The 12,807-nt window shown below is 33.9% G+C and overlaps 1 protein-coding gene across 1 annotated transcript; it reads right to left on the bottom strand.

Annotated features, from left to right (window-relative positions):
* Positions 1–8,203: 8,203 nt before the first annotated feature.
* Positions 8,204–8,716, bottom strand: LOC141674564 (uncharacterized). Its single transcript, XM_074481274.1, has one exon. The coding sequence runs from the start codon at positions 8,714–8,716 to the stop codon at positions 8,204–8,206; it is 513 nt and encodes a 170-aa protein (XP_074337375.1).
* Positions 8,717–12,807: the final 4,091 nt, after the last annotated feature.

The following is a 12,807-nucleotide window of genomic DNA, read 5'->3' as shown; positions in this document are numbered from 1 at the left end:
TTTTGAAGATCCAAATTTCCTAAATCATGTCTTCTACCTTTTGAAAGCACTTTATGGACTGAAGCAAGCACCTAGAGCCTGGTATGACACTTTATCAAAGTTTCTTTTAGAAAATCACTTCACAAGAGGTACTGTTGATAAAACTTTATTCTTTAGAAATGTTAATGGCTCTAGTATACTTGTTCAAATTTATGTAGATGATATTATATTTGGCTCTACAGATGAAAAACTTTGTAAAAAGTTTACCAAATTGATGCAAAGTAAGTATGAAATGAGCATGATGGGAGAACTAACTTACTTTCTTGGTTTGCAAGTTAAGCAAGTTAGTGATGGAATATTTATTAGTCAAACTAAATACATTCATGATCTTTTAAAGAAGTTTGAACTAATGGATTGCACGTCTGTAAAAACTCCCATGGCCACTGCAACTAAGCTTGAGTTAAACACTACTAAAAGGTCTATGGATATTTCAAGCTATAGGGGCATGGTTGGATCACTTCTGTACTTAAAAGCTAGTAGGCCAGATATAATATTTGCTACTTTTCTTTGTGCTAGATTTTAGGCTGATCCTAGAGAATCTCATTTAGTAGCTATTAAGAGAATTTTTAGATATCTCAAGGGAACACCAAAACTTGGCATTTGGTACCCTAGAGATTCTAGTTTTGATCTAACTGGTTACTCAGATGCAGATTATGCAGGTTGTAAAATAGACAGAAAAAGTACAACAGGAACCTGTCAATTTCTAGGGAACAAGCTTGCGTCCTGGTTTAGTAAAAAGCAAAATTCAGTTTCTACTTCTACAACTGAAGCTGAATATATTGCTGCTGGTAGTTGCTGTGCACATATTTTATGGGTGAAAAACCAATTGTTGGACTATGGTCTACAAGTGGATAGGATTCCTATTTTCCGTGATAATACAAGTGTAATTGCCATCACTAAAAATCCAGTACAGCATTCAAGAACGAAGCACATAGACATCAAGTACCACTTCATAAGAGAACATGTGATGAATGGTACTGTGGAACTATATTGTTATGGATTAAAAACTAAGGTATATAACTGCTGTATTTATTACTAAGGAACATGAGCTTCGAGGCTTGATTTGACTCCTCTTGTGTTTCGTGACTCGATCTGCCTTAACAAGATACCTACGTACCTTGCTCATTGTCAATGATCAAGTCAAAAAACGTAGTTCTGATTTGTGGGGTGAGGCCCCTTATATAGATGTTGGGAGTCCTTGAATTGGACTTGGGTTAGGAGACTTGGTGAGCAAGTCTCAGAATTAGAATGGACTTTGGAGTCCTAGAAAGTAGGAAGCTGATTCCTTATCCTACCAGGTTCCCTGGAGGACAATCTACAAGGATTTATATCTCCACTAGGACTTATCTTAATAGTTGTTTTTCTCCCTTATTAATTAATTACGAAATTAATTAATATTCAGGGTTTTAGGCCTTCTTTGTTCCATCAGGCCTGATCAATGTGTTAACCTTTTTGGTCTTAATGTCATACATCTTCTTATTGGGCTCCGTGGCCCAAGTCATGTGTAATTAATGCAACTTTAACCACATAATCAGGATTTATTTATTCCCTATCACATGTGTAATTAATGCAACTTTAACCACATAATCATGATTTATTTATTCCCTCTCATTTGCCCCCCAATTTTTGGGAAAAAGTGACTACGTTTCATAGAAGTTAAGTTCATTTGTTCCCTTACAGGGTATCGCTTTTGCGTAAAGTGTGGAGCGACCTACACATTTACAACGATTTGCTTTTATCCCTATTATTTAGGAATTATCTTAATTTCCAGGAATTTTCCTTGAATTCTGGGGTTTTCCTTTAATTTTCTGGATTTTTCCTTTAAGTCTGGTATTTTTCCCTTAATTTTTTGAAAATATTTTCATTTTTCACAAAATATTTTAAGGAATTTTTTTCTTTAATTCTGGATTTATTCCTTATTTTCTGAAAATATTTTCATTTTTCAGAAAATATTTTAAGGAATTTTTTCCTTTAATTCTGGATTTATTCCTCATTTTCTGAAAATATTTTCATTTTTCAGAAAATATTTTTAGGAATTTCCTTTAATTTTCTGGATTTTTCTTCCTTATTTTTCTTTTTTCTTTTTTTTACACCTGGTTCGACCAGGAATCCTGTTCGACCAGGATCCTGGTCGAATTAGCCTCTATTGTGCCCTGGTCGACAGAAATTCGAGCAGGATTTTTCGAGCTCAACTCCTGGTCGAATTTCGACCAGGATTTATACTATATATATATATATTTTTTTTTTCAGAAACATTTCGGTCATGATTAATATTTTTGACCGAATTAACCTCCTTTTCTAGCCTTGGTTGTAACACCCCACTTAAACAAGTAGATGCTACACAAGCTAAGTCTTATTTATTAATGAAAGCAAAACAAGCTAAACATAATTTATTAAACTAATAAAAGTTCAAAATCTTCAAAATAAAGTTCTCTAACAAGATCCAAACTAATATGGAATAAAACATGTCCTTGACTTTATTTTCAACTAGATAACAAGCTAAAATCTGGGCAGCACTCATCATACCCCCGCTTTACCCCCGACTACCTGTGGAAAGAAATAAATACGAGTGAGCCAAATGCCCAGTACGAATATATCATTAAAAGGTAAAGCAAAAGAATATATTTGATTTTAATAATTAGCCAAGAAGATGAGTAATATGATAGTAATTATTTAGAAGCAAGGAACCAACTAATCCAAACAAAATCAAAGAAATGGCTGAGAACAAGTAAGGTGGGTACTAATAAGGACATCTTATAAAACCTCTGCTCGCTAGTAAACACTAAGCAAAGCACAGTGCAAATAGTTCCTTCTCCGGTTATCCACAAGAAGGATAAAATGAAATGTATAAAACATTTCCCAAACAAACAAAATGATCATGATCTTAATCATGCCTCATACCCCAGAGACATGCTCGTATACTCATAGCACTTATACGAGTTAGTGCCGAGAGCACCAAAGACTGCAAAAACTCCATGTGCCTCGTCTGTGATTTACCCACACAGATAAGTTTAAGAGCCCATAACAAATGGTTACAAAGTGTTTCCAATAATATTGAAAATAAAAGTTGCATGTGACAAATCAAGTATACTGATAGGCAACATAGATCAAAAGTGGTTAAGCAACAACATGGATCAAAGATGGCTGAGCAAAAATTAACAAGTGTACATATACACTTAACAAAATAAAATTTGATAAGATAAATATGATGGGACAATAAGTACATGGGAAGAAAATATATTTTAAATGAAGAGAGAATGAAAGATACTCGTACCTGGAATGAGTCTAAATTATTAAATCACTACTTAGCTCCAAATCAACCTCCAAACCAATCTATAATATCAACACAAATATAATTTATAAACGCCAAACTCTAAAACCCACTAAAAAGTAAGCTAACAAAATTATAATATTTTATAGAGCTACCACAACTAATACTGATTATCACCATCTCATTCTAGAGTAGTATAAACATATAACTAACAAATAATCTGAATAATATACAAGCTGGTTTACAAAATATAAAAGATATTTTATTAATTTATAAAAGTAATGTAGAAAACTTTAAATATATGACTTTATAAAAGTAGACAAACTTAAATTATACATTAATATAACACATTAAATTGTAAAAACAATTTAAGAAAATGATAAAAATAAATATAGCATGCTCTCTGTCTATCAACACATACCGACAATATTTATCAAATCCACCTCTCACACGTTAGTACTACAACAGTACTTACAAAATTTAAATTATTAATTAATAACATATTGGTAAAAAAAAAAGTAACAAATATGTTATGAGGAAAATATAATAAGATTAACAAATGTAAACAATTTATAATTTTAGATAAACAAACAACCAACTGTTAATTGCTTAACTTATTTAACAAAATATTTTGACTACATATCTCCTCTAAAATAAAATACTATGCATATCATTAGTCCTACAAATACATATTTTGTCAATTTTAATAAATCTCAATAAACTAAATCTTGTAAAAATAGATTTTATTTTACAAATATTTTTACATATTAACAAACTAGCATAATATAACATGATAATATTGTGAACAACTCACACACATAACTAGTAAATAATAATTAACAAAACTAGCTAAACACTAACAATATTAAAATGTACCATATCATCCACTTAATAAAATGTAAAAAAAAACCCTGAGAATCATATAATTTCTTAAACCAACTTAATGACATAAAAATTAAAAACAAAAACAACAAGAACATGACTAATTAAAATACTACTAATTAAACATCTTGTAGCCAGTACAAATAACAATTAATCAATTAAATCAATTAAACATGCATTAAACAATAACCTAACACAATATATAAACACATAAACAAATAATATAATAATTTGATAAAACTTACCTGAATTTAGAGCCTGATTTAATATGTAAAAAAATGTGTACAAATAATTATAGACCTGAAAATAAAATGATTAATATTAGTATACAATATAAATAGTAATCATCTTAAATTACATAATTAAATTTTAAATAAACCTCCTCAAGATGTACACTTCTCTGAAAGTTTTGGCCGACCTAGCTATCTTTCTCCTCCTTTTGATCTTTAATAACCCAAAAATCTATTTCTCCTTCTCTTAATCTTTAATAACCCAATATTTTAACAGTGACACTCCAGTTAGCTCTTTTCTGACCTTCTTGCACATGTAGATCCAAAGCTTCCTTTCTTATGCACCAACTCTTCTATCTCACTCATAAGTTATATAATATAACTATTTTTCCATTTTGTTAACTATCGCTCTAAGATGAGTTTTTGTGTGAAAACACTAACAGGGTGACTCTGTTTATAAGTAGCCCAACAAACTATGAAACTCTTATCACCTGGTTTGACTCATATTCAAATTTTAAACAACTAAAAGATAGCTTACAAAATTCAAATTTTTAACAGCCTATTATCTACATAAAACATTATCCATAATTTTGAATTCTAAAATTAATTAATAAATATTTACTAAGTTATTGCACCAACAATGTACCAAATAAAATATGGGGTATTATATTCTTCCCTCCTTAAAATAATTTCGTCCTCGAAATTTTCGTGAAGTACCTGATTCGAAGAGGTACGGATATCTTGCGCGAACTGAATCCTCGGTTTCCCAAGTAGCTTCCCGAACATCATGATTTTTCCATAAAACTTTAACAAAAGGGATCGTGTTCTTGCGCAACACTCTCTCCTCCCTCGTCAATATAGCTTCAGCTTCTTCTTCACAAGATAAATCTTCACGAAATGCATCTAAGGGATACTGAACAACATGATTAGGATGATATACATACTTCCTCATAACCGATGCATGAAACACATTGTGCACCCGTGAAAATTGTGGCGGTAAAGCAACTCTATATGCCACAGCTCCAACCCTCTCAAGAATCTCAAAAGGTCCTATATACCTTGGACTTAGCTTACCCTTCTGACCAAATCGCTGAATGCCTCTCTGGGGAGATACCTTAAGGAAGACCTTGTCTCCTACTTTAAATTCATATTCTCGCCTACCCTTATCAGCATAACTCTTCTTCCTAGATCGAGCTTGTTCAAGTCTTTCTCGAGCAACTGCTACCTTATCTGTAGTGACTTGGACTAGATCGGGACCTTCTAAAAGCTTCTCTCCTACTTCATTCCAACAAATAGGTGTTCTACACTTGCGCCCATATAGTGCCTCAAAAGGAGCCATACCAATGCTGCTCTGCCAACTGTTATTATAAGCAAATTCAACCAAAGGCAAATAGTCATCCCAATTTCCATACCACTCTAATGCACATGCTCACAACATGTCCTCCAAGGTCTGAATTGTCCTCTCTGACTGCCCATCCGATTGTGGATGAAAAGCTGTGCTATAGTTCAACTTGGTGCCCCATGCCTTTTGAAATCCTTTCCAAAATCTTGAAGTGAATCTGGGATCTCTGTCGGACATGATCGAAACTGGAATCCCATGTAGTTTAACAATCTCATTCCTGTATAATAACGCTAAGCTCTCCAAGTTCATATTCTCACGGATTGCCAAAAAGTGAGCAGATTTAGTGAGTCTGTCTATAATCACCCATATCGCATCATGTTTCTTAAAAGTCTTAGGCAGTCCTATGACAAAATCCATGCAAATATTCTCCCACTTCCAAGTAGGTAACTCCAATGGTTGTAATAAGCCACTTGGCCTCTGGTGCTCAATCTTCACCTGTTGACAAGTCAAACACTTCGAAATAAAATCGGCAATATCTCGTTTCATGCCGCTCCACCAAAAGTGTTCCTTTAAATCTCGATACATCTTTGTCTCACCTGGATGAATAGAAAATGGTGATCTATGGGCCTCTTCCATCAATTCCTCCCTGAGTTCCTTGTTAGCAGGCACACATAGACGATTATACATCCATAGAATGCTATGATCATCAAAATGAAATCCTGGTTGCTTTTCAGGATCAATATTCTGGACAAAAGACCATAATTCTCCATCTCCATCCTGAGCTGCCTTAATCCTAGTGATAAGACTAGGCTCGACATGCAAACTTGCTACCATACCAACTGTATTCTGATGATAAAACTCCAAACTAAATTTCTCAGTCTCACGTTGAAGAGGTTGTTATTGCGTCACCAAAGCGGCCAAATTTCCAAAATCTTTCCTGCTTAAAGCATCTGCAACCTTATTAGCCTTGTCGGGATGATACTGAATGCTCACATCATAGTCTTTCAATAATTCAATCCATCGTCTTTGCCTCATATTAAGTTCCTTCTGCGTGAATATTTACTTCAAACTCTTGTGGTCAGTAAAGATCTCACACTTATCACCATACAAATAGTGTCTCCATATCTTCAATGCAAAAATGACGGCTGCAAGCTCTAAGTCATGTGTCGGATAATTCACCTCATGAGGCTTTAATTGTCTTGAAGCGTAGGCAATCACATTTCCATGTTGCATCAATACACAGCCAAGTCCCTTCTTCGAAGCATCGCTATAAATCATATAGCCTCCCAATCCTGATGGTAGTGTCAATACTGGTGATGTCACAAGTCTCTTCTTCAATTCTTGAAAACTAGTCTCACACTCATCGGTCCATATGAACTTGTTGCTTTTTCAAGTCAACTGTGTCAATGGCATCGCAATTATCAAAAAGCCTTCTACAAATCGGCGATAGTAGCCCGCGAGTCCCAAGAAACTCCTCACTTCCGTCGCAGTGCTAGGTCTTGGCCAATTGGTAATAGCCTCAACCTTGGCTGGATCCACCTTGATTCCATCTGCTGATACAATATGTCCCAAAAATGCAACTTGATCAAGCCAAAATTCACACTTCTTGTATTTTGCATACAATTTGTTATTCCGTAGTGTTTCCAACACAATTCGAAGATGCTCTTCATGTTCCCCCCTTGACTTTGAATACACCAATATATCATCAATAAACACAATCATAAACTTGTCCAGAAAATCCTTGAATACCCTGTTCATTAGGTCCATGAAAACTGCAGGTGCATTTGTCAATCCAAAAGACATAACAAGAAACTCGTAGTGTCCGTAACGAGTCCTGAATGCTGTCTTCGGAATATCACTTGCCTTCACTCTTAGTTGATGGTAACCTGACCGTAGATCAATCTTTGAAAAGTATTTTGCTCCTTGAAGCTGATCAAATAAGTCATCGATCCTCGGTAATGGATATCTATTCTTCACTGTGATTCGGTTCAACTCTCGATAATCAATACAGAGTCTCATCGAACCATCCTTCTTCTTCACAAATAGAACTGGTGCTCCCCAAGGTGAAACACTGGGTCTAATAAAACCCTTATCAAGTAACTCCTCCAGCTGTTCTTTCAGCTCTTGTAGCTCTAACGGAGCCATTCTATAAGGTGCCTTAGAAATAGGTTGTGCATCTGGTAACAAATCGATAGAAAATTCCACCTCTCTTTCTGGAGGAAGACCCTCCAAATTGTCGGGAAATACATCTGAAAACTCACGAACAACAAGAACATCTTCTAAGTCTGGCTTCACTTTGGACGTGTCAATCACATGAGCCAAAAATCCTTCACATCCATGAGCAATCATCTTCTTAGCCTTGATGGCCGAAATGAATTTTCCACAACCACTAGGCTTAGAACCCTGAAACACGAACTCGCGAATTGGAGTCGCCAAAAATTATTCTTTTTCCTGGTCTGTAGCTTTGTGTCGCTCCAGCCAATCCATCCCCAGTATGATATCAAAGTCCCTCATCTGAATAGGTAAGAGATCTACAAGTAGTTCTCTATCATCTACTCTAACTACACAATTAAGATACTGAGAATTTACAAGTATAGTTACACCCATAGGAGTGCCAACAGAAAAATCCGATATAAGTGCAGTGGATGCAATGTCTAATTGTTTAGCATAAGATGTAGAGACAAATGAATGTGTAGCTCCAGTATCAAATAAGACTATAGCATTTCCATTACCGACAGAAAGTGATCCTGAAATGGTACCTGGAGTACTTGCAGCATCTTTTGCAGTGATGGAAAACACACGACCGGAAGTCTTCTGGTTGCTTTTCTCTCCCTGATCCTTACGATCCCAAGGCTTCTTTGGTGGCATCTGACAGTCTCGAATAGTGTGACCCTTCTTTCCACAATTGAAGCATGCTCTAGTAGCCCAATAACAAGTGCTTCCTCCATGCATCTTTCCACAATGCTCACACTTAGATGCTTCCTTATTTCCAGTTTGGTTGGAAGACCTCTTTTGCTCATTTCCTTGATTTCCATTCTTTTGCTAAAAATTCCGAGTATTATACCTCTGATCATTTGGTTTGAATCCACCTGAAGAACCACCATTTTTCTGAAATCCATGTCGACGCTCGGAAAAGTCATCTTCTCTTTTTCTTTTTTGATTTTGCATGTCTCGTTTCTTGAGAAAGTCAGCCTGATGAAGCTCTTGATCTCTGGCACTGTCAACCAAGGTGTCCATAGATGTATAGCGGTTAGAGATGATATGGTTGCGGATGGAATTCTTCAATGCCCACTTAAACTTCATGATTATATCCGCTTCTGACCCAGCCACAGATCTTGCATAACCAGCTAACCTCTGAAATCTGACTTGAAAGTCTGCCACCGACTCATCATCTCTCTGAGTAATACTCTGATACTCCCTTACATATTCCTCACGTATGCTGGCTGGAAAATATCTCTGGTCAAACTGAGTTTTGAATACCTGCCAAGTAAGAGTATTTTCATAGCCAGGTGCATGCGACGGTACCACAGACTTCCACCAAGTATTAGCATCCCCCTCAAGACGATAAGTAGCAAATCGAGCCTTTTCCACCTCTGAACACTCCAAGACCCTGAAAATTTTCTCCATGTGATCTATCCAAGCTTCAGCATCCATGGGAGTCTTGGCCTCCTTAAAACAATTGGGTCTTTGCTTCATAAAACGATCAAACATAGTTTGAACATCTCGATCTTGCCCGTTAGCAGTGGGATTCTGTCCACGTTGAACTTCCCGCAACATCTCCATAAAAGTACTCTTATCCATAATAATCTGCTGATTATCATTCCCCCCAGTATTTCGACTACTGCTACCTCTTGCCATCCTGCACAAAATTTTATGAGTGCACAAACACATATATCACAAAATCATATCCAAAACCTTAAATCTACCCATATGGAGTCAACCCAAAACTCACAGGTCAAATCCTAAAGGATAGTCTACAGAAACTATAACCTAAGCTCTGAATACCAACGTTGTAACACCCCACTTAAACAAGTAGATGCTACACAAGCTAAGTCTTATTTATTAATGAAAGCAAAACAAGCTAAACATAATTTATTAAACTAATAAAAGTTCAAAATCTTCAAAATAAAGTTCTCTAATAAGATCCAAACTAATATGGAATAAAACATGTCCTTGACTTTATTTTCAACTAGATAACAAGCTAAAATCTGGGCAGCACTCATCATACCCCCGCTTTACCCCCGACTACCTATGGAAAGAAATAAATACGAGTGAGCCAAATGCCCAGTACGAATATATCATTAAAAGGTAAAGCAAAAGAATATATTTGATTTTAATAATTAGCCAAGAAGATGAGTAATATGACAGTAATTATTTAGAAGCAAGGAACCAACTAATCCAAACAAAATCAAAGAAATGGCTGAGAACAAGTAAGGTGGGTACTAATAAGGGCATCTTATAAAACCTCTGCTCGCTAGTAAACACTAAGCAAAACACAGTGCAAATAGTTCCTTCTCCGGTTATCCACAAGAAGGATAAAATGAAATGTATAAAACATTTCCCAAACAAACAAAATGATCATGATCTTAATCATGCCTCATACCCCAGAGACATGCTCGTATACTCATAGCACTTATACGAGTTAGTGCCGAGAGCACCAAAGACTGCAAAAACTCCATGTGCCTCGTCTGTGATTTACCCACACAGATAAGTTTAAGAGCCCATAACAAATGGTTACAAAGTTTTTCCAATAATATTGAAAATAAAAGTTGCATGTGACAAATCAAGTATACTGATAGGCAACATAGATCAAAAGTGGTTAAGCAACAACATGGATCAAAGATGGCTGAGCAAAAATTAACAAGTGTACATATACACTTAACAAAATAAAATTTGATAAGATAAATATGATGGGACAATAAGTACAGGGGAAGAAAATATATTTTAAATGAAGAGAGAATGAAAGATACTCGTACCTGGAATGAGTCTAAATTATTAAATCACTACTTAGCTCCAAATCAACCTCCAAACCAATCTATAATATCAACACAAATATAATTTATAAACGCCAAACTCTAAAACCCACTAAAAAGTAAGCTAACAAAATTATAATATTTTATACAGCTACCACAACTAATACTGATTATCACCATCTCATTCTAGAGTAGTATAAACATATAACTAACAAATAATCTGAATAATATACAAGCTGGCTTACAAAATATAAAAGATATTTTATTAATTTATAAAAGTAATGTAGAAAACTTTAAATATATGACTTTATAAAAGTAGACAAACTTAAATTATACATTAATATAACACATTAAATTGTAAAAACAATTTAAGAAAATGTTAAAAATAAATATAGCATGCTCTCTGTCTATCAACACATACCGACAATATTTATCAAATCCACCTCTCACACGTTAGTACTACAACAGTACTTACAAAATTTAAATTATTAATTAATAACATATTGGTAAAAAAAAAGTAACAAATATGTTATGAGGAAAATATAATAAGATTAACAAATGTAAACAATTTATAATTTTAGATAAACAAACAACCAACTGTTAATTGCTTAACTTATTTAACAAAATGTTTTGACTACATATCTCCTGTAAAATAAAATACTATGCATATCATTAGTCCTACAAATACATATTTTGTCAATTTTAATAAATCTCAATAAACTAAATCTTGTAAAAATAGATTTTATTTTACAAATATTTTTACATATTAACAAACTAGCATAATATAACATGATAATATTGTGAACAACTCACACACATAACTAGTAAATAATAATTAACAAAACTAGCTAAACACTAACAATATTAAAATGTACCATATCATCCACTTAATAAAATGTAAAAAAAACCTGAGAATCATATAATTTCTTAAACCAACTTAATGACATAAAAATTAAAAACAAAAACAACAGGAACATGACTAATTATAATACTACTAATTAAACATCTTGTAGCCAGTACAAATAACAATTAATCAATTAAATCAATTAAACATGCATTAAACAATAACCTAACACAATATATAAACACATAAACAAATAATATAATAATTTGATAAAACTTACCTGAATTTAGAGCCTGATTTAATATGTAAAAAAATGTGTACAAATAATTATAAACCTGAAAATAAAATGATTAATATTAGTATACAATATAAATAGTTATCATCTTAAATTACATAATTAAATTTTAAATAAACCTCCTCAAGATGTACACTTCTCTGAAAGTTTTGGCCGACCTAGCTATCTTTCTCCTCCTTTTGATCTTTAATAACCCAAAAATCTATTTCTCCTTCTCTTAATCTTTAATAACCCAATATTTTAACAGTGACACTCCAGTTAGCTCTTTTCTGACCTTCTTGCACATGTAGATCCAAAGCTTCCTTTCTTATGCACCAACTCTTCTATCTCACTCATAAGTTATATAATATAACTATTTTTCCATTTTGTTAGCTATCGCTCTAAGATGAGTTTTTGTGTGAAAACACTAACAGGGTGACTCTGTTTATAAGTAGCCCAACAAACTATGAAACTCTTATCACCTGGTTTGACTCATATTCAAATTTTAAACAACTAAAAGATAGCTTACAAAATTCAAATTTTTAACAGCCTATTATCTACATAAAACATTATCCATAATTTTGAATTCTAAAATTAATTAATAAATATTTACTAAGTTATTGCACCAACAATGTACCAAATAAAATATGGGGTATTATATTGGTCGAAGCTGTTTCGAGCAAGATTCATTCGATCAGGATCCTTGCTTACTTTCTGGTCGACAAATTCTCTTGGTGTTAGGATTCTTCGATCAGAATCCTGACCCCTTCGGTCAGGAATTAGGATTTTGAATGAATTAACCCTTTCTCTTAGCCTTGGTCGAAGCCTTTTCGACCTCAATTAATATTCGACGAGGAATAAAACATGAACCCTGATCGAATTGGGTCAAAAATTTGGGATATATCACTTTTTGTGACTCCATATATTTTTTGGGCCCTAAGTCTGGGCTGGA

The sequence above is a fragment of the Apium graveolens genome, chromosome 7 (genome assembly GCF_009905375.1).
Source record: "Apium graveolens cultivar Ventura chromosome 7, ASM990537v1, whole genome shotgun sequence".
Lineage (NCBI taxonomy): Eukaryota > Viridiplantae > Streptophyta > Magnoliopsida > Apiales > Apiaceae > Apium > Apium graveolens.
Note: the sequence above shows the minus strand (reverse complement) of the source record. Positions and strands in the feature narration are given on the sequence as shown.